The sequence below is a fragment of the Lithobates pipiens genome, unplaced genomic scaffold (assembly GCF_037356315.1).
Source record: "Lithobates pipiens isolate NorthernLeopardFrog02 unplaced genomic scaffold, aLitPip1_a1.2 Scaffold_18, whole genome shotgun sequence".
Lineage (NCBI taxonomy): Eukaryota > Metazoa > Chordata > Amphibia > Anura > Ranidae > Lithobates > Lithobates pipiens.
Genome location: NW_027507758.1, coordinates 28,512,963 through 28,534,009, shown reverse-complemented (window position 1 = coordinate 28,534,009; position 21,047 = coordinate 28,512,963). Strand labels below are relative to the sequence as shown.

At 42.9% G+C, this 21,047-nt stretch overlaps 1 protein-coding gene across 3 annotated transcripts in view; it reads right to left on the bottom strand.

Moving 5' to 3' along the window:
* Nucleotides 1-21,047, bottom strand: part of GPCPD1 (glycerophosphocholine phosphodiesterase 1) — a 150,983-nt gene that overhangs the window by 40,433 nt on the left and 89,503 nt on the right. For all 3 annotated transcript variants that reach the window (XM_077485504.1, XM_077485505.1, XM_077485506.1), the window contains exons 10-15: nucleotides 18,128-18,260; nucleotides 15,841-15,895; nucleotides 8,022-8,114; nucleotides 7,097-7,174; nucleotides 2,783-2,822; nucleotides 746-804 (exon numbers count right to left, since the gene is read on the bottom strand). In XM_077485504.1, coding sequence (XP_077341630.1) covers nucleotides 746-804; nucleotides 2,783-2,822; nucleotides 7,097-7,174; nucleotides 8,022-8,114; nucleotides 15,841-15,895; nucleotides 18,128-18,260 — 458 coding nt within the window. The remainder of the gene's footprint in view (nucleotides 1-745; nucleotides 805-2,782; nucleotides 2,823-7,096; nucleotides 7,175-8,021; nucleotides 8,115-15,840; nucleotides 15,896-18,127; nucleotides 18,261-21,047) is intronic.

Genomic DNA, 21,047 nt, shown 5'->3' with positions numbered 1-21,047 from the left:
TTTTATGTGACATAGGTTTTAGGTTGGATATCGGGAGACATCGGCCAGTTAAAATAAAAACCCTCCAACATTGGGCTTGTGTGTAGGTCATTAGGTCTGTCAGAAGCCGGTCATTTGGTTGCCCCCCCCCCCCCCCGCCCTGTTAGAACACAACTGCTTAGCGGGGGATATCAATGTACTAACATTGGATCGTTACTCTAACTGGAGCAGTCTGTTTTTTTTTTGTTTTTTTTTCGCTCAACCCGCTGGGGTTGAAAAAAAAATAAAAAAACAATTAATGTGTATCAGGCTTTAGAGAGGTTACATTTTACAACATCTCTCGGGAGGTTTTGTAATCTCCACTTTTTTAAGCATGACTAGCCTTAGTAGATCAGTAGATGCTAAAAAAAAGTGGTGTACTATTTGTGTTTTGGTAGTTAGATTTTTTTTGTTATTTTTCTCTCATTTATTCAGCCTTATATTTTAATGGTATGGATTGTTTATTAGTATAGTTTTAATTGGTACCAATTGCAGTTATTGGTAATTTTATTGTGGTCATTGTGTCTTGTTCCGTTCATTATTGTGATCTTGTGTTGTCTTTGTTGTAACTATTTTAATAATTTTCCTTTGGGATTAATAAAGTATTCTGAATCTGAGATTACAGAATAGCTTTTTTTCTGCCACAAAGGAAGCCAAGAACATGGTGTGTTCACAACAGCCCACAAGCTGATATATAATAAATGACGTTTTGAAAACATTGCTTTACCGTTTGAAGGGAAGGAAAAGGCTGGCTGTCCGATACAGAGCATTCTTCATCTACAGAATCTAAAAACGTTAGAAAAATAGCAGTGAGCATTTATTTGCAGTCAAATGAGAAAAACACAGATGTTGAGATTTGGATGAGTTGAAAGAGGAGTCTAAATAAGAGGTGCGAAAAAAAAAAAAAAAGGTCAGTAGTCAACTAATGGGTTTCATCAAAGGGTTATTCTTCCAAATAATCAATTTGTGTTATTGACCTGGAACAGATAGTTATGTACAAGTATACAGATATGCCAGCATTACTTTTTTTTTTTTACTTGCTGCATGATTGCTTAGAGGCTTAGAGAGGCCACTAAATCACCAGGAAAACTAGACAACAGGCATTTCTAGCAGGTCATCCCAGGTTTATTCATCTCTGCAGGTTTCCTTTGATTAATGGACGGTTGCATGGTGCTACAATGCATGCAGTTTTTTTTTCTCCATTAGAAGACACTTTTAACCTGACTGCATACTGCCGATCTTATGCAGTTTTGGTCTTTATGGATAAGTTCACTTTTGGGAACATGTTCCACCCAATTTTAAGGTGGAACATATAACATGTTCCCAATGCTGCAGCCGCTGTCCGATTCTCCCCCCACCCCCACCCCGTGACAGCAGTATGGGGAGAAGTCCCTGTACTAGCTGTGAAATCAGAGCAGCCACTCAGTGAAATATTATGCAAATATAATACAACTTACATTGTGCTAATATTTTTTTTGTGCAAAAAAAATAAATAAAATGTGCATTTATTTTTTTTATTTTATTTTTTTTAAAGTGAACTTATCCGAAATCTCCTTATGATCTACCAACAGCTTTGAAAGGTCCTGAGTAAATAAATACAAATTGAACGGATTTACATAGATTTGTCCTCATTACATAGATTTGATATATCAGATAACGCAGAGATTGTAGGGCCAGATTGTATTTTGCTGGTCACCTTTAATCAGTTAAGAAAGTGAGGTAAAAGTCCAGGAGGTGGGGAGTGCACCATACTGCAAATTTCTATCAGATAAGGAACTTAAAAGATAAGTTTACCTATTAGAAAAATAACAAATGCATATATTTTTGCAGAAAAAAAAACATTTATTATTTTTTCATGCAGGGGCCTGGAAAGCATTGAACCTGTGATCAGAAGACCAGGAGTACAATGTCAGAATTCTACAGAAAAGTCCTGTAGCTTTCAGCCCGTGTGAATTAAGAGTGCGCTCATCAGCACCCTCGCAAATTCATTCAGAACTACAAGCCATCTGCTGCGGTGGCTGACTGTACTTGTAGTTGATTCATTCACAGGAAACTGGGAATGAATGATGCTGCTGTGCATTGCCACTTTGTTTTTGAATAGTGACAGTAGGTGCGGGGAGAAGATCTTCTGCCCACTGTCTCGCTGAGGGGGAATTCACGGGGAGAGGCAGCAGGAGCTGGAACATGTTACACCCTAAATACAGGATGTTCCAAAAGGTGAACTTATTCTTTGAAAACTAGAGATTACAATGCATTGTTCTTTTTTTTATAGTTAGCCCTGGTTCACACAAGTGCGTCTTTGAACTCTCGCTACTTTAGTGCGATTTCAAAGCAGATTAGTGCGATTTCATTTGCGGCTTGCTGACATCTGTGCGACTTCATTTACAAATCAAAATCGAATGCGAATGGCGCAGGAACCCTTCAAAGTCGCTGCGACTTGAGTCATAACAATTTGAACTGTTCCATTGCCGAAAATGGGGTGCGACTTGTCATGCAATTTTTAACTGTCAAGTCGCATGACAAGTCGCACTGGCGTGAACCAAGGCCAACTGTGGTCTTGCAGGTCTTGATGTAATAAGACTTTGGAGCCATGTAGAGCTGTTGGGAGTGAAGTAGTGTGGTGTGCTGGTTGATGAATCATATGTATTGGTTCATAATCTATTTATCAATGTAATGAAGACAACAGATTATTGATCAAGGTGAAAAGACACACAAAAACACATTTCCCCAAAACAAAAGAATTTGCAGGCACATTGTTACATACCATCAAGATACTGTGATTTAAGTGCAGTCACGTGTGCCAGCTGAAAAGAAACAATAAAATAGGAGCACATGTATTGTAAAGATACTAGATTATGAATCACAGGCCAATCTACCACTCCAATGGGTCAGTACCGTAAAATACCTAGGGAGACACGTATACAGATTACCAACAGATTATATTCACTTAAATATAGAACCTCTCATATCTCACGTGAAGTCCAAACTCAGGATCTGGGCCCGCTTGCCACTTTACTTTACTTTAACTTTAATCAAAATGATTCTCCTCCGAAAAAAAATTGTATGTAATTTGGCACACCCCGATATACTTACCCCTGAAAAACTTCAAATCCATAGAGGCCCTCCTCAAACGCTATGTTTGGGGTTCTAACAGGCATGAACTGGCATGGCAGGCACTTAAAAATCCAACTGATCTTGGAGGTACTGCAATGCCCGACTTCAACCTTTACTACATTGCGTCCCAACTATACCACCTAGATAAGACAGATAGTGAGAGGTTTCTTCAACTAATATGTCCCAAGTGGGCTAGACCGACCATGCAATATACCCGATAGCAATAGGCCCTAGCAATACAGGACTACGAAGTGATAAGAATATCCTGTTATACCGCTACAGACGAATATGGAATATTGCTTCATCTAAATTGGAGATCCCTCGCTACAATAATTACACCCCACTGTGGCAAAATAAAAACCTAGCTGAATTCATGCATTTGCCTGACGTGGACCTTTGGTTCACCCACGGGGTCCTTTATTTACATCAACTTACCACAAACTGAACCCTCAAAATATTTAATACACTTAAAGCGGTAGTTAACCCGCTATTTTTTTATTTTTTTTAACACCTGCAAAGCAAAAGGCATAATGAGCTAGTATGCACCGCATACTAGCTCATTATGAAATACTTACCTTAGAACGAGGCCCCGACATCTGGCACGATCCACGCCGAGGGAGCCGACATGCTCCCTCTGCGTTTCTTCCGGGTATCGCGGCTCCAGCGCTGTGAGTGGCCGGAGCCGCGATATCGTCACTCCCGCGCATGCGCGCGGGAGATTTCATTCCGGCCGGCCGGACACTGCCGGAATTTCAGGCCGAGAATCCCCTCGTGCGCATGCGCCGCTGCAGTCAGCGGCGCATACCGAGGGGAATATCTCCTAAACCGTAAAGGTTTAGGAGATATTTTTTTTACCTACAGGTAAGCCTTATTATAGGCTTTCCTGTAGGTAAAAGTTAAAAAAAAGAGTATACAACCACTTTAAATTCACACTCCCAAATCACATGCTTTACAGATATTTGCAAGTCCAGCTTGCGGCTCAAACTCAATTCCCAACGTCCCTTCCCCAACCCACTCCAAATGTCATTATGGCAATAGTTAAAAACACGGATCTCCAAAAATGAACATCTACATTTTACAATATATTTACCACCCCAGTGGTCACTAAACTAGCATATGGCCTCAAACCCTGCTGGGAGAGGGCAATAGGACCTATAGCGGATGAGGAATGGGAGGAAGCTTTGGAATCCTGTAAGGCAGCTTCACCCAAACGTTCCGATAGATTAACCCAAATCTACAAACTTCACCAGGCATACCTCACCCCCCTCAGGGTATCTAGATATAAGAGATCCCAATCCACCCTATGCCAGATGTGTGGGAAGGATCTAGGCACATTTGTCCATCTACTGTGGTCATGCCCTAAAGCAGTGGTCATCAACCTTGTCCTCAGGGCCCACCAACAGGCCAGGTTTGCAAGATAACTGAAATACGTTACAGGTGATATCAAATTGCGCAAACAATCACCGTATGCCTATAGCCCAAACGAAGTTCCAGAACTTCTATGATCGGTGGTACTATTGGAAGCGACAGGTATCGCAAGTGCGTCCCGTGATTTGCCACGATTTGGGATCGCAGGCAGAATTGCAGAGTTTTTACCCACGATACGGGACACCTAGATGTGAACGGAGTCTAAGGGATACGCCTACTGTCATCACTGTATAAACTATGGGGCTGATTTAATAAAGGCAAATAGGGCTGTGCACTTTGCAAGAGCAGTTGCTCCAGAGCTTAGTAAATGTGCTGAAGCTTCACTTTGCAAAGAACAGCCAATTACATCCCACAAAAAAAACAAAAAAGCGCCCACAACATTTTTGCTTGCCCATGATTGGATGATGGAAGTCAGCAGGGCTTCCCTTTATTTACGAAGCTCTGGAGCACCTGCACATGCAGAGTGGACAGTCTATTTCCCTTTAGTGCATCAACCCCTATGTATCGCTGTGTTCCCACAGTGTCTAGGAAGACTTCTCATCTGCCTATCAGAACAAAACAGAATTGGGATGAGCGCTTCTCAGCCATTCACAGAAAGCCTTGTGTTTTTTTTTTTTATCAATGATTACAAGGGCTTCCTCTGATTGGCTAAGGTGAAAATCACTGCCTCTCCACTCCAGCCAGAGGAAAATACAAGGCTTCTGTGAATAGGTGAGAAGTGCTCAGTCTGACTCTCTCTTGTTCTGGCAGCAGACAGGAGTTTTCCAAGATGTTGCAGAACATGCTTCATACATTTTATACAGCAGCGACAGCAGGCACATCCCTTAGTAAAGAAACAGGTTCATCTGGGCCAGCTTGGTGTGCGTGAAAACGTGCCTGTGTGGGGGTTGGCATTACGAATTAATGGCATCCCCACGCATCAGCCAACAAGCAGCGCATTTCTTCGTGGGTTGGGAGTGCATGCGATTTTCGCACATGTTCCCCAGCCACAGAGATGTGAATCTAGCCTAAGATGTGCTGTTTGATGTGAAGAATTGGACTCATAGCACAAACATGAGATCTGGACCTCTGCTGGAATACAAATTTTACTGACTGGACCTCATTTTAATTCAATACCCCTGCTATAGAAGAACATATTTAAAATTACATTTTGGTTGCTCAAGTTTAGCTTTCTGTGATTTTTAGGGCTCATTCAGACGGGCGATGAAACCTGTTCTCCAATCTGAGCCGCTGTCTGCTGCATGTGAATCCACCTCGGAGCTGTGTGCAGGCAGCCCATAGAAGTGGATGCAGATGCAGTCGCAAGTGAAAATCTGACATGTCGGCAGGGGCATATGCACTGGTAAGCAGTAATTACTTAACCACTTGCCTACTGGGCACCTATACCCCTTTCCTGCCTAGGCCAATTTTCAGCTTTCAGCGTTGTTGCGCTTTGAATGACAATTGCGCGGTCATACGACACTGTACCCATATCAAATTTTTATAGTTTTTTTTTTCACACGAATAGAGATTTCTTTTAATGGTATGTTATCACCACGTTTTTGTTTTGTTTTTCCCCATTTTTGCTAAACAAAAAAAGACCAAACATTTTGAAAAAACAAAATGTTTTCATATTTAGTTATAACATTTTGCAAACAGGTAACTTTCTCTCCTTCACGGATGTGTGCTGATGAGGCGGCACGGAGTAGCAGCACTGGTGGGCACTAAGATCTCACTCTAAGGCCGCGTACACACGGGCGGACTGTATGGCGTACTTAGTCCGTCGAAACACATTTCAGCGGACAGTCCGCTCGTGTGTGGGCTTCAGCGGACTTTTTCAGCGTGCAGTCTGGCGTACTAAGTATTTTGGATTTTTCGAAATTCTGTCCGTCGTACTTTGGTTTCAGCGGACAATCCGCTCGTCAGTAGGCTAGTTCGACGGACTAAGAATGGCGCATGCTCAGAAAGGATTTACACGGCGGAAGGGTGCTTTGCTGTGTATTGGACTTCCTATTTCTAGTCCCGTCGTACATGCTGTACACGTCATCGCGCAAGCTTTCGACGGACTGTTTGTGCATCCGTGTGTGGTCAAGTCCGTTCAGTCGAAAGTATGACGGACTGTCCGTCGGATTGTATGACAGATTAAGTAGGCCATACAGTCCGCTCGTGTGTACGCGGCATAACAGAAGCTGGTTAACAGCTTTCTTCTTTTCCTCACGTGACAGCGTGAGGGAAAACAAAAAAGCAGATAGCCGGCTTCTGTTAATTTCCCTGATCAGATGTTATTGACTGAGAGCTGATCACATGGTAAAGGGCCCACTGTGATTGGCCCTTTACCCGATCTGTGATCAGCCGAGTCTCAAGGACTTGACGATCACAGAGCCTGCCATACATGGACGCCCTCCCAGCATTGTAAGCCAGAGCTGTAGCTGTCTTTCGGGTATAGAGCGGGCACCAAGTGGTTAATTTAACTGGTCAATCGAAGTGTTGGTGTACTCTCTCTTGTGGATTAGTCCTTCCCAGTTTTACTATTAGAGGAACAAAAAAAGTTACTTACATTTAGGAGTTGAAGCTGATCGTAGGTGAGCTCCTTCACAGGGATCTCAAACAGCTCCAGAGATGTAGCATTAGCTTTCTGCAAGAAACAGGTTCACAGGTTTCATTAAAAGCTAATCTGAGATAAAAGTAAAAGCTTCCGTTTGTGTAATTCAGTAGCATCGTCTAACTACAGATTTACATCAAGGTCAATACATTGCTAAGAATGAGACAAATTTAAAGCGGATCTTCAGCCAATAAAATATGTTTCCTTATCTCGATCCCTTCCTTACGTATTTACACAAAATATCCATCCTTTTTTTTGTTTAGGTTACTTTTCTTTAATATATAGTTTTTGAACTGCCACCCGACGACCCCCCTCCCATCCTCCCTCACCTAGGAGAATGAAGTCAGGAGGGTCTGAACCCAGAAAAGAGCCAGCAACCTCCCAATGATGTCAGGAGGGTCTGAACCCGGAAGAGCCAGTAACCTCCCAATAATTTCAGGAGGGTCTGAACCCGAAGAGCCAGCAACCTCCCAATGATTTCAGGAGGGTCTGAACCTGGAAGAGCCAGCAACCTCCCAATGATTTCAGGAGGGGCTGAACCCGAAGAGCCAGCAACCTCCCAATGATTTCAGGAGGGTCTGAACCCGTAGAGCCAGCAACCTCCCAATGATTTCAGGAGGGTCTGAACCCCAAGAGCCAGCAACCTTCTGATGTCACAGGAGATGGCATGGGACCCGAGCAGCAGCTGCAGGAAAGAGGATCTCAGCAGGACCACTCTGGATGGGTATGTGAACTGTGCACCACACAGCATCAGGTAAGGCGGGGGATTTCCAATCACTTAGGAAAAACAAAACGCTAAGTGATTGGAGGATAAAAATACCCCAGTGAGAATAATGTAAAGCACACCCCCCCAAAGAGTACCGTTAAAGATGATCATTACCTTTTTCATAGATATACAGCATGTGAGGTCATGGTATATCACTGGGACGTGGTCTTTGGAGAGATGAACATCAAACTCAACATAGGCTGCCCCCTAAGGAAAAAAATTATTTAGGCGCATTCATTAAAAATTAAATTTTAACTAATACATTCACACATTGATGATCATATTTTTATATATAGTATCTGAATACATAATCATGAGAATATATTATGCCAAATAATCAACTTTCTTTTGCTAATTTTGCAGCTTGCAGTGATTGTAGCCAGATTATCTTATCAACTGCCAAGAAGCCTACTCCTTTAGGCCTGTTCCACACGGGCTTCAGCTTGTAAAAGAACAGTGTGAACAGCAAGCTTTGACAAAGAATCTGCAGCGCTTTCAGCAAGCAATGTTGAAACTTTTATTAAAATCTCATTCAGCTCAAGTTTGAAAATGTTGAACACATAACCTAATGGGAGTGTTGATTGTCACTTTAACCAGTTGCCGACCGCCGCACGCCGATGTACGTCGGTAGAATGGCACGGGCAGGCATAAGGACATACATGTACGTCCCTTGCCTCCCGCGGGTCGGGGGCCCAATCGGGCCCCCGCCCGGTGCCTGCGGCGGTCGGTTTTCGTCCGGGAGCGATCCGGGACGAGGGGGCGGCCATTCATTCATGGCCACCCCCTCGCGATCGCTCCCGGCGAATAGAAATCCCCGGTGACATCACTTCCTCTCCTGTAATGTAAACACAGGAGAGGAAGTGATGTATTCTCTCCTCCGTGTCGGTATTTTTCGTTCCGACACGGAGGAGAGCGGATCCGTGAGTTGCACCAACACTCTACACACACAGTAGAACATGCCAGGCACACTCACACCCCCCCTTTACCCCCCGATCACCCCCCCAATTACCCCTGCCCCCCAGTCACAGTGACACCAATGTCATTTTTTTTTTTTTTTTTTTTTTGCATTGGTGTCATTTGTGACTGTAATAACTGTTAGGGCAGTTAGAGTTAGCCCCCTTTAGTTCTAATGTACCCCCCTAACCCCCCCAATAAAGGTTTAACCCCGTGATCACCCCCCGTCGCCAGTGTCACTAAGGCTGGGTTCACATTGCAGCGGTTTATGAGAACGAATGTGATTCGCACCGCACTGCAGTGCAAATCACATCCGATCTCTGTGCGATTCGAGTTCAGCCATTCGCCGCACCCGCCGCACCCGCCGCAAATTCGCACGGGACCCTTTTTTTGGCCCGCAGCAGAATCGGATCGCATGGGTGTTCACACCATGCGATCCGAGTTTGCAGATCGCACTGCGATATGCGAACTGATCTGGGGGTGTCAGTAACATTTCACTGACACTCCCAGCAGTTCGCATAGGGCAGTGTGAACTGCCGCCGGGAGGCATGCGATGCGGGAACCCGCCGCGGATTCGCGGCGTTTCCGCATCGCTCCAGTGTGAACCCAGCCTAATAAGCAATCATTTTTCTGATCGCCGTATTAGTGTCACAGGTGACGCTAGTTAGGCAGGTAGGTATTTAGGTTCGCCGCAGCTTTTTATAGCGCCAGGGACCCCCATATACTACCGCATAAAGCCCCCTGATTGCCCCCTAGTTAACCCTTTCACCAGTGATCACCATATAACTGTTACAGGTGACGCTGGTTGGTTAGTTATTTTTTTAGTTTCAGGGCACCCGCCATTTATTACCTAATAAAGGTTTAACCCCCTGATCACCCGGCGGGTGTCATTTGTGACTAATAACTGTTAGGGCAGTTAGGGTTAGCCCCCTTTAGTTCTAAGGTACCCCCCTAACCCCCCCAATAAAGGTTTAACCCCGTGATCACCCCCCGTCGCCAGTGTCACTAAGGCTGGGTTCACATTGCAGCGGTTTATGAGAACGGATGTGATTCGCACCGCACTGCAGTGCAAATCACATCCGATCTCTGTGCGATTCGAGTTCAGCCATTCGCCGCACCCGCCGCAAATTCGCACGGAACCCTTTTTTTGGCCCGCAGCAGAATCGGATCGCATGGGTGTTCACACCATGCGATCCGAGTTTGCAGATCGCACTGCGATATGCGAACTGATCTGGGGGTGTCAGTAACATTTCACTGACACTCCCAGCAGTTCGCATAGGGCAGTGTGAACTGCCGCCGGGAGGCATGCGATGCGGGAACCCGCCGCGCATTCGTGGCGTTCCCGCATCGCTCCAGTGTGAACCCAGCCTAATAAGCGATCGTTTTTCTGATCGATGTATTAGTGTCACAGGTGACGCTAGTTAGGCAGGTAGGTATTTAGGTTCGCTGCAGCTTTTTATAGCGCCAGGGACCCCCATATACTACCGCATAAAGCCCCCTAATTGCCCCCTAGTTAACCCTTTCACCAGTGATCACCATATAACTTACAGGTGACGCTGGTTGGTTAGTTATTTTTTTATAGTTTCAGGGCACCCGCCATTTATTACCTAGTCTCACTAGTGTACCCCTAAATTTAGGGGTGTCTACTTTCCAAAATGGGGTCATTTGGGGGGGGTTTGTGCCATCTTGGCATTTTATGGCCTTCAAAACTGTAACGCCCTTAGAAAGCCTGAAGGCGGTGCTTGGTTTTCGGGGCCCCGTACGCGGCTAGGCTCCCAAAAAGTCCCACATATGTGGTATCCCCGTACTCAGGAGAAGCAGCAGAATTTATTTTGGGGTGTCATTTCACATATGCCCATAGCATGTGTGAGCAATATATCATTTAGTGACAACTTTGTGTAAAAAAAAAAAAAATTTTTTTTTTTGTCATTATTCAATCGCTTGAGGCAAAAAAATAAAATATTCAATGGGCTCAACATGCCTCTTATCAATTTCCTTAGGGGGTCTACTTTCCAAAATGGGGTCATTTGGGGGGGTTTTGTACTGCCCTGCCATTTTAGCACCTCAAGAAATGAGATAGGCAGTCGTAAACTAAAAGCTGCGTAAATTCCAGAAAACGTACCTTAGTTTGTAGATGTGACAACTTTTGCGCAAACCAATAAATATACAATTATTGACTTTTTTTTTACCAAAGACATGTGGCTGAATACATTTTGGCCTAAATGTATGACTAAAATTGAGTTTATTGGATTTTTCTAATAACAAAAAGTAGAAAATATCATTTTTTTTCAAAATTTGCGGTCTTTTTACGTTTATATCGCAAAAAATAAAAATCGCAGAGGCAATCAAATACCATCAAAAGAAAGCTCTATTTGTGGGAAGAAAAGGACACAAATTTTGTTTGGGTACAACATTGCATGACCGCGCAATTACCAGTTAAAGCAGCGCAGTGCCAAAGTGTAAAAAGACCTCTGGTCATTTACCAGCAAAATGGTCCGGTCTGAAAGTGGTTAAGCAGGCTTTCAACAAGCTTCAAGAAACGCTGGAGCCTGCTAGCAGCTGGTTTAAAAAGTGGCAATCAGCACTCCTGTTAGGATCTGTGTTCAACATTTACAAACAGAAGCTGAATGATACTTTAAAAGCTTCAAAGCTTGCTGTTCACACTGCTCTTATACAAGTTAAAGCCTGTGTGAAGTAGCCAATGCAGCACCAATATTTAAAAAGTGCCCAAAATACATTTCTGGCAATTACAGACCAGTCAGCCTAACATCAATAGTATGCAAGCTCTTGGAGGGGATTATAAGGGACTATATAAAAGATTTTAGTAATGAGAACGGTATCATTAGCAGTAATCAGCATGGATTCATGAAGAATTGTTCTTGCCAAACCAATCTATTAACCTTCTATGAGGAGGTGAGTTGCCATCCAGATAAAGGAAGGCCTGTAGACGTGGTGTATATGGATTTTGCGAAAGCATTCGACACAGCTCCCCATAAATGTTTACTGTACAAAATAAGGTCCGTTGGCATGGACCATAGGGTGAGTACATGGATTGAAAGCTGGCTACAAGGGCGAGTTCGGAGGGTGGTGATAAATGGCGAGTACTCGGAATGGTCAGGGGTGGGTAGAGGGGTCCCCCAGGGTTCTATGCTGGGACCAATCCTGTTTAATTTGTTAATAAACGACCTGGAGGATGGGGATGGGGTTCAATCTCTGTATTTGCGGACGATACTAAACTAAGCAGGGCAATAACTTCTCCACAGGATGTGGAAACCTTGGAATGAGATCTAAACAAATGAATGGGGTGGGCAACTACATGGCAAATGAGGTTCAATGTAGAAACATGTAAAAAAATACATTTGGCTGGCACAAATATGAATGCAATCTATACACTGGGGGGAGAACCTCTGGGGGAATCTAGGATGGAAAAGGACCTGGAGGTCTTAGTAGATGATAGGCTCAGCAATGGCATACAATGCCAAGCTGCTGCTAACAAAACAAACAGAATATTGGCATTAAAAAGGGGATCAACTCCAGAGATAAAACGATAATTCTCCCGTGCTACAAGACTCTGGTCCGGCCGCACCTGGAGTATTCTGTCCAGTTCTGGGCACCAGTCCTCAGGAAGGATGTACTGGAAATGGAGCGAGTACAAAGAAGGGCAACAAAGCGAAAAAAAGGGTCTGGAGGATGTTAGTTATGAGGTAAGGTTGGGAGCACTGAACTTATTCTCTCTGGAGAAGAGACGCTTGAGAGGGGATATGATTTCAATATACAAATACTGTACAGGTGACCCCACAATAGGGATAAATCTTTTTTGTGTAAGGGAGTTTAACAAGACATGTGGCTACTCATTAAAATTAGAAGAAAAGTGGTTTAACCTTAAACTATGTAGAGGGTTCTTTACTGTAAGAGCGGTAAAGGATGTGGAATTCCCTTCCACATGCAGTGGTGGTGTCATTGGTTAAAAAGTGGCGTATTCAAGAGATGTTACGGAGGCTAAGGCGGCATGATTTGGACATGGATTGTATGTGGGCCTGAAAGGACAGTTCAGAGTCTAGGGTTACCCCCATCACCCTGGGCATGTGGGGAAAGACTGATAGTTGTGCCATTGATCTTGACAGAGAAGTCAGGGGAAGGGGCACGTGGAGGAGGAAATATTATGAACTTGGTTTTAGATTCAGTTTAAGGAAGTGGTGTGACATTCAGGCCGATATGTTCATTAGTAAAAAAGTAGGAATATAACTGAACAAAAATGCTGAAACTATGGTTAATGATTTCATAAATTTGTAAATTGGCCCTGCATGCCAAAAAGATAATTAGGATTGTAAAATGAGTGAAATGGATCTCTAAGAATACTTTCTGAAATGAATAATGCTGATCTCACCTATCTGGCAATAACAGCAGGCAGCTATAGCACTGCCAATAAATAAGAGAAAAAGATGGCTATGAGGCATCAAAAGCAAAAAGAATTCCATTAATGAGGCTAAGCTAACTCCAGAAATAATCGAGTGAGTAGGTTGATGGAGAGGGGGAGAGAGATGTGGCCTCTTCAGTCTTCTGCTTAGTTTTTACTGTCCTGTCAGCAGACAGTCAAGTCTTTAACCACTTAAAGACCGAGCCTCTTTTTTCAGATGTGTTGTTCAAAAGTTAAAACAGGTTTTTTTGCTAGAAAATTGCTTAGAACCCCCAAACATAAATTTTTTCCCCTAACAACCTAGAGAATAAAATAGTGGTCGTTGCAAAACTTTCTGTCACACCGTATTTGCGCAACGGTCTTACAAGAGCACTTTATAAAAAAAAAAAAAAAAAATCCCCTTTTTGAATGAAAAAAATAAGACACCAGTAAAGTTAGCCCAATTTTTTTTTATATTGTGAAAGATAATGTTACGACGAGTAAATTGATACCCAACATGTCACGATTCAAAATTGCGCCCGCTCGTGGAATGGCAACAAACTTTTACCCTTAAAAATCTCCACAGGCGATATTTAAAAAATTCTACTGGTTGCATGTTTTGCGTTACAGAGGAGGTCTAGTGCTAGAATTATTGCTCTCACTCTCACAAAGCATGACAGGACCTCTTAAATAATGAGATCTGGGGTCAAAAAGATCTCATATTTACACTAAATAGTCATTTAAAAAAAAAAAAAAAAAAAAAATGGCCCTTTAAGAGCTATGGGCGGAAGTGATGTTTTGACATTGCTTCCGCCCTGCAGTGTCATGGAGATGGGTGGGGGCCCATCTTCCCCACACGCCGGCCGAACACAGGGATACCGGGGTTAATGGCAGCCAGCTGCTGCCATGACAAAGATGTCTGTCCCCAAAGTATATCGGCGTGCGGCGGTCCGGAAGTGGTTAACTAATCTAACTGTAAAGGACTCATGCACACTGGACGTTTTTACAGCTGCTTTTTTGGCTTCAGATGTTTTTTTCTATACTCAAACTCTCCAGCATGTTATCCTATGTGTCCATGCACATATAGGCTGTTATTAACTGTTTTTGACTGCAGCGTTTTTTTTTTGGGCTGAAACCCCCCGCCCAACCTCAGTGGGTTCTGAGAGGCGTTTTCCAGCTGTAAAAACGCTCCAACGTCAAAAAACACTTAAAAAAAAAAAAAAAAAAATACGCTGATAAACACGGCTCACCAGTGTTTAACATTTGTGATCCATTGACAAAAAAAATAAATAAAAAAAAAAAAAGCTACTGCTAAAAAACGTTACTGCAGAAACTTTGAAAAACTCACTGCAAAGCTACTGGCATTTTTAGAACGTTAATATAACGTCCAGTGTGCATGAGGCCTAAAGAGTGTTATCCACCTGGTTGTGCTGTAGGGCAGGGCAGTGAAAATCTCAGGACAAAGTCAGGAAAAACAGATTCCTTATATTCTCCCTGTGCTTCATTCAGGTACTCTGGTTTCCTCCCATACTCCAAAGATGTGCTGGTAGGTTCATTTGATCCTGTCTGAATTGGCCCTAGTATGTATATGTATGAATGTGAGCAAGACCCCTTTCACACTGGGGAGTTTTTCAGGGGCTACGGCGCTAAAAATAGCGCCTGCAAAGCTCCCTGAAAGAGCCGCTTTCACACTCCAGTGAGAAAGCAAGAGGGCTTTCCCACTGGAGTGGTGCGCTGGCAGGACGGTAAAAAAAAAAAAATAAAAAAAAAAAAAAAAAGTCCTGCTAGCAGCATCTTTGGAGCGGTGAAGGAGCTGTGTGTATACCGCTCCTCCACCGCTCCTGCCCATTGAAATCAATGGGGCAGCGTGGCTATACCGCCGCTGCAGCAGTGCTTTGTGGTGGTTTTAACCCTTTCTTGGCCGCTAGCAGGGGGGTAAAACCGCCCCACTAATGGCCGAATACCGTTGCTAAAACGGTGCTAAAAAAAAGCGCAGTTTTACCGCTGGCGCCCACACTGCCCCCAGTATGAAAGGGGCCTTAGGGACCGTAGATTGTAAACTTCTTCAGAGCAAGGACTGATGTGAATATATAATTCATATGTAAAACACTGTGTAAATTGATGGCGTTATACAAGTACCTGTAATAAATAAAATAAATAATAGCAAGAAATATAAAAATGACAACAAAATAATCACAGTTATTATTACCCTGTTAGTTATGATATTATCTCCAACATTTCCAGAAAACTATAGTTCAAAGCAATCAAATCCTGTGCCCCAAATTTAGTAACCAAAAAACTTAAAATGACACCTCTATACCCATGGATCCAGCTATCCATTCTTTATTCACAGGTATGCAGATTTGAATAAAGCATATAGTAAACAGAAGCAAAGACGAGTAGGAAAGGCTGCATTTCAGGATAAAGCCAGCTTTATACAGTTTTCAAGGTGCTAATTTCCGAATACATGACCAGCTCATTGTTTAGTACTATACCATTAGCACAGAGGTCCTATTTAGTATGATCAAGTGCAATACTGGGTAAGACAAAGTATTATAAAACATGCACCCAAAAAAAACTTACATGATTGGCGGCACTCTTTAATGATGCTATTGTGTTTTCTCGAACTTTGGCCAATCTGGAAATAAAATAAAAATAAAAAACGGTAAATAACTGCATTCATATATCCTTGTTCTATTACTCACCATAAACATAACATTACAACCATTGATAATCATTTAAAAAGAAAAAACTGATGGCACTAAATGGTTTGAACAATAAACAATTTTATTGTAAAGGCTGTGCGAAAAACCGCAAAAGGATTGCCTTCTTTGTTGTATTGAATAATTGTCTTGAAGTGGAAAGATTATTTGAATCGACTAGGAACAACCCATCACTTACAGCAGAGGTGGCCAGCGATTTGGTAACCGGTCGCGGGCCACAATAAGGGGAGCTGGCGGATGGCAGGTTTGTGTTCTCTGCATATGCAGAATGGACACAGCTTGCTCTACTCAATGGGCCCTCCAATCCCCCCAGATGGAAGGATCACTTTGTTTTTTTTTGTTTTTTTTTCAGCAGATCAGATAGGAGGCAAGCGGGTTTAAAACAGACAAGTCCACCATAGAGGTGAGTGGAGGTCTGAAAAACAGACAGGTGGACCTGTTCTGTCCGATAATGTAAAAGGAGCCTAAGGCTGCTTTCACACTGATGCTCTGGGATGACAGGTTGGGAACCAACGATCTGGGCTTTCTGAGCCCCCATACCAGAGCAGGAGGTTGCAGGCCACATCAGAGGGCTCTGCGGGCCAGCGGTTGGGCACCCCTGGTTTACAGTATAGTTCTATGAATGGTGTTCTGTATGCAAGTTCTAGACACAGATTGGAGCATAGAGAATGGAGGTGGAGAACATTCTACAGTTAGCAAGCAGATACATTTTAAATGGGCTGCACAGCTTCAGCTAATTTAACACCCTGTGAAGATACAATTTAGGAAGAAGCTATGACATGTCAAAATTATTGAGCATCCCCGTTGTCTTTGGAGACTCAAGAACGAACTTAATTTAAAAAAACAAAAACAAAAAAAAAAACAAAAAAAAAAAGGAAGGTGGTTTTGTATGAATTTCCCCTTATTTGCACCTGGTGGTTATGTCAGTAAAATGTATTGTTCTTGGGTGACAACACTCACTTTACTTTTGCAGCAGTGTTGTCTGCTTAAATTGGTTGTAAAGTCACTCTGTGCAATTACTACAATAATCCCCTCTATTATGTGCAGCTATGTTGCACAGCGTCTTTGTTTTAATAAAAATTATGCAGCGCAATACCCTTTTTCAAAGGGTGCGGTCACATGACCCTACAGCGTTGCTCTGCCTGGTATTGAGCTGCATCATTTTTATAAAACAAAAAACGCTGTGTAACATTGCTGCACATAACAAAGGATTTTAGTAATTACACAGTGTTATTTTACACAGAATAGCAGCAGGAAGGGGGTTGAAGATCATCACTGACTCAATAGCTGACAGTGGGCTGATGGAGACACGTAAACTGACCACGGTATCAGGGATTAGCTGCCATGATTACTGTTGTCAGCACACACACAGGAGTTTGTCTCCCATGGTTGAGACACAGGATCTTTTATTCTATTAGTAGCGTAGGACCCACTGATAATAGGGTACTTTAACGCAGTAAGTGGGCTTAGCACTAAGTGACCATATAGTGTGGTCAAATCCCCATATTTTGGAATATGTTCAGGTGTTTCAAGTAGCCTTGCATGATCTAAATGTAATTTTTGTATGTGTGTGCTGTAATCTATTTGTTCTGTTCGATGGTCTTATAGCAGCACGATCTTGAATACTTGTCCCCCAAAGTATGTTGTTAGCACACACAGGGGGACACAGGAACAGGTAGGATCAATCAGGCATTTACAGCATAGAGAAGGCCAAATGACGAAGTAATATGTGGTATATTGTGCTTTAAAAAGGAACAGGATCTTTATTTTTATTTTTTATTTTTTAGGGTTACAACTGTTTTAACCATTTTAGGACACCCCGCGCCCAGTCCCGCCCCTCTTTTCCAATCTCCATAACATAGGTGGAGATGTTCTGTAGTCTAAAGGTGAACTGGGCGGGGCTAATAGGACTGCTTGAGATAACACTACAGAGTGCACATGACAGCAATGGATTCCTTGCAGGATCAAACAAATGATTTTGCACTTCTTGAATATGATAAAAAAAAAAAACTTTTTAATTTTATATTTAATATACCAAAAGGGAGCAAAAACAAGAGAAGTTCATGGTTAGGGTTTTACATAGACTTTAAGTAACAATGACTATTTGCTTCAATCTATATGTCGGGTATAAACACTACGCAGCTTACTTTGCAGTAGTGGTGGAGTTGCCGGCTCCTCTGTGTCCGACATCAAGTGGAGTCCTTGGCTTCCAGTACTTGCAGAAAGAGTTTCTCATTTCACAGGAATAACCTTTTATTGGCTTTATTAGAATAAAGTCAACTGAAATTGGAAATGGTATAATCAATGTAAATAATAATAATAATAATAATAATAATAATAATGGCTGAATCAGCACCATCCGTGTGATCTTTATATATGTACATTGGCACCGCTCATGAGATCCTCTCATATGTATTCCTGCTGCAATTAAGCTATTGAATGTAGCTAGTCTGAAAAAGTGGCACGTCCCGAAATGCATGGTTTTGGAGATGGCCTATTTACAGCTCTGGCTTACATTCCAGCCTGCGACTCCCTGGCGTTTCCAGCTGTGGTTTCTGCAGTGGTCACTGTAAGACTTCCAGTTCCAGCAGTCCATGGTTTCCCAACGGAGCACCGGCATTCACTGCATCAGGTTTACATTGTCAGTGCTATACAATGCTGACGGTTGTTTCTTCTTCTCTTTCCGATTGCCCATCACTGGGAACCAGTGTGCGTCATCATCCACACCAGCTTTCTGTCATAGAACTGGGGCATATGTAAACCTATATGCTTGATATATAGCCACTGTTTTTTTTTTGTTTTTTTTTTTTGTTTTTTTTTAATGAGGCATCAATAAATTGACTATTCTTAGTTTTATGCAAAAGACTAGTTGGACTGTATTGTTCACTACTTACAGTATCTCATAAAAGTGAGTACACCCCTCACATTTTTGTAAATATTTTATCTTTTCTTTTCATGTGACAACACTGAAGAAATGACACTTTGCTACAATGTAAAGTAGTGAGTGTACAGCTTGTATAACAGTGTAAATTTGCTGTCCCCTCAAAATAACAACACACAGCCATTAATGTCTAAACCGCTGGCAACAAAAGTGAGTACACCCCTAATGCCGCATACAGACGACCGGACTTTCCATCAGAATAAACTGACGGTCTTTCCCACGGAGTTCCGAGCGAATGGACTTGCCCACACACGATCACACCAAAGTCTGTTTGTTTTGAATGTGAGGACGTACGACGGGACTGGAAAAACTAAGTTCAATAGCCAGTAGCCAATATCTGCCCTTGCATCGTATTTGGTCCGTCGGAAAATAGCATACAGACCAACGGTTTTCCCGATAGGAATTGATTCCGTCAGAAAGACTTAAAACATGCTCCATTTCTCGGTCCGTCAGTTTTTAAAGAAAAAAGTCAGATGAAAAAACACACACGATTGGAATATCCGATGAAATTATTCCATCGGACCTTTTCTGCCGTAAAGTCCGGTCGTGTGTACATGTAAGTGAAAATTTCCAAATTGGGCCCAATTAACCATTTTCCCTCCCCGGTGTAAAGCGACTCGTTACCGTTACAAGGTCTCAGGTGTGAATGGGGAGCAGGTGTGTGAAATTTGGTGTCATCGCTCTCACTCTCTCATACTGGTCACTGGAAGTTCGACATTGCACCTCATGACAAAGAATTCTCTGATGATCTGAAAGAATTGTTGCTCTACATAAAGATGGCCCAGCGCCTAGAGGCGATTCAGTTCGCATTGTGCGCTATACAAGTATTTCATTCATTCAGGCTATCAGAAGCTGCAAAGACCCTGAAACTGAGCTGCAGCACGGTGGCCAAGACCATACAGCGATATAACAGGACAGGTTCCACTCAGAACAGGCCTCACCATGGTCCACCAAAGAAGTTGAGTGCACCTGCTCAGCATCATATCCAGAGGTTGTCTTTGGGAAATAGACGTATGAGTGATGCCAGCATTGCTGCAGATGTTGAAGGGGTGGGGGTCAACCTGTCAGTGCTCAGACCATATGCCACACACTGCATCAAATTGGTCTGCATGGCTGTCATCCCAGAAGGAAGCCTCTTCTAAAAATGATGTACAAGAAAGCCCGCAGTTTGCTGAAGACAAGCAGACTAAGGACATGGATTACTGGAACCACGTCCTGTGGTTTGATGAGACCAAGATAAACTTAATTGGTTCAGATGGTGTCAAGTGTGTGTGGCACCAACCAGGTGAGGAATACAAAGACAAGAGTGTCTTGCCTACAGTCAAGCATGGTGGTGGGAGTGTCATGGTCTAGGGCTGCATGAGTGCTGCCGGCACTGGGGGGGGCTACAGTTCATTGAGGGAACCATGAATGCCAACATGTACTGTGACATACTGTGGAGTGGAAGAGGACTCCAGTGGCAACCTGTGAAGCTCTGGTGAACTCCATGCCCCAGAGGGTTAAGGCAGTGCTGGAAATAATGGTGGCCTCACAAAATATTGACACTTTGGGCCCAATTTGGACATTTTCACTTAGGGGTGTACTCACTTTTGTTGCCAGCGGTTTAGACATTAAAGGCTGTGTGTTGAGTTATTTTGAGGGGACACCAAATTTACACTGTTATACAAGCTGTACACTCACTACTTTACATTGTAGAAAAGTGTCATTTCTTCAGAGTTGTCACATGAAAAGATATAATGAAATATTCACAAAAATGTGAGGGGTGTACTCACTTTTGTGAGATACTGTACCTTCAATAGCTTAATTTTAGCAGTATACCATATGAGAGGATCTCTGAGGGCTTCCTTTGGTGAATTTGGTTTATAAACGCTACGCAGAGCATTTTGACTAGAATTAACCAGGGATCCCAGCACTCCAAGGCACGGACCACTAAACCACTGATGCCCAAATTATGGCACACAAGCAAGAAACAAATGTTCTAGTAAAATTACAACAACGCAACAGTTGTTCACCCTAAAAATACCAAGCCCACGACACAACTCTTTCAGGGAAATTATTTCCATAAAGGCTACAATCAGGATGATCTAACCAGCTAATTTTAAATATTTGTATGTGATTAGTTTGTG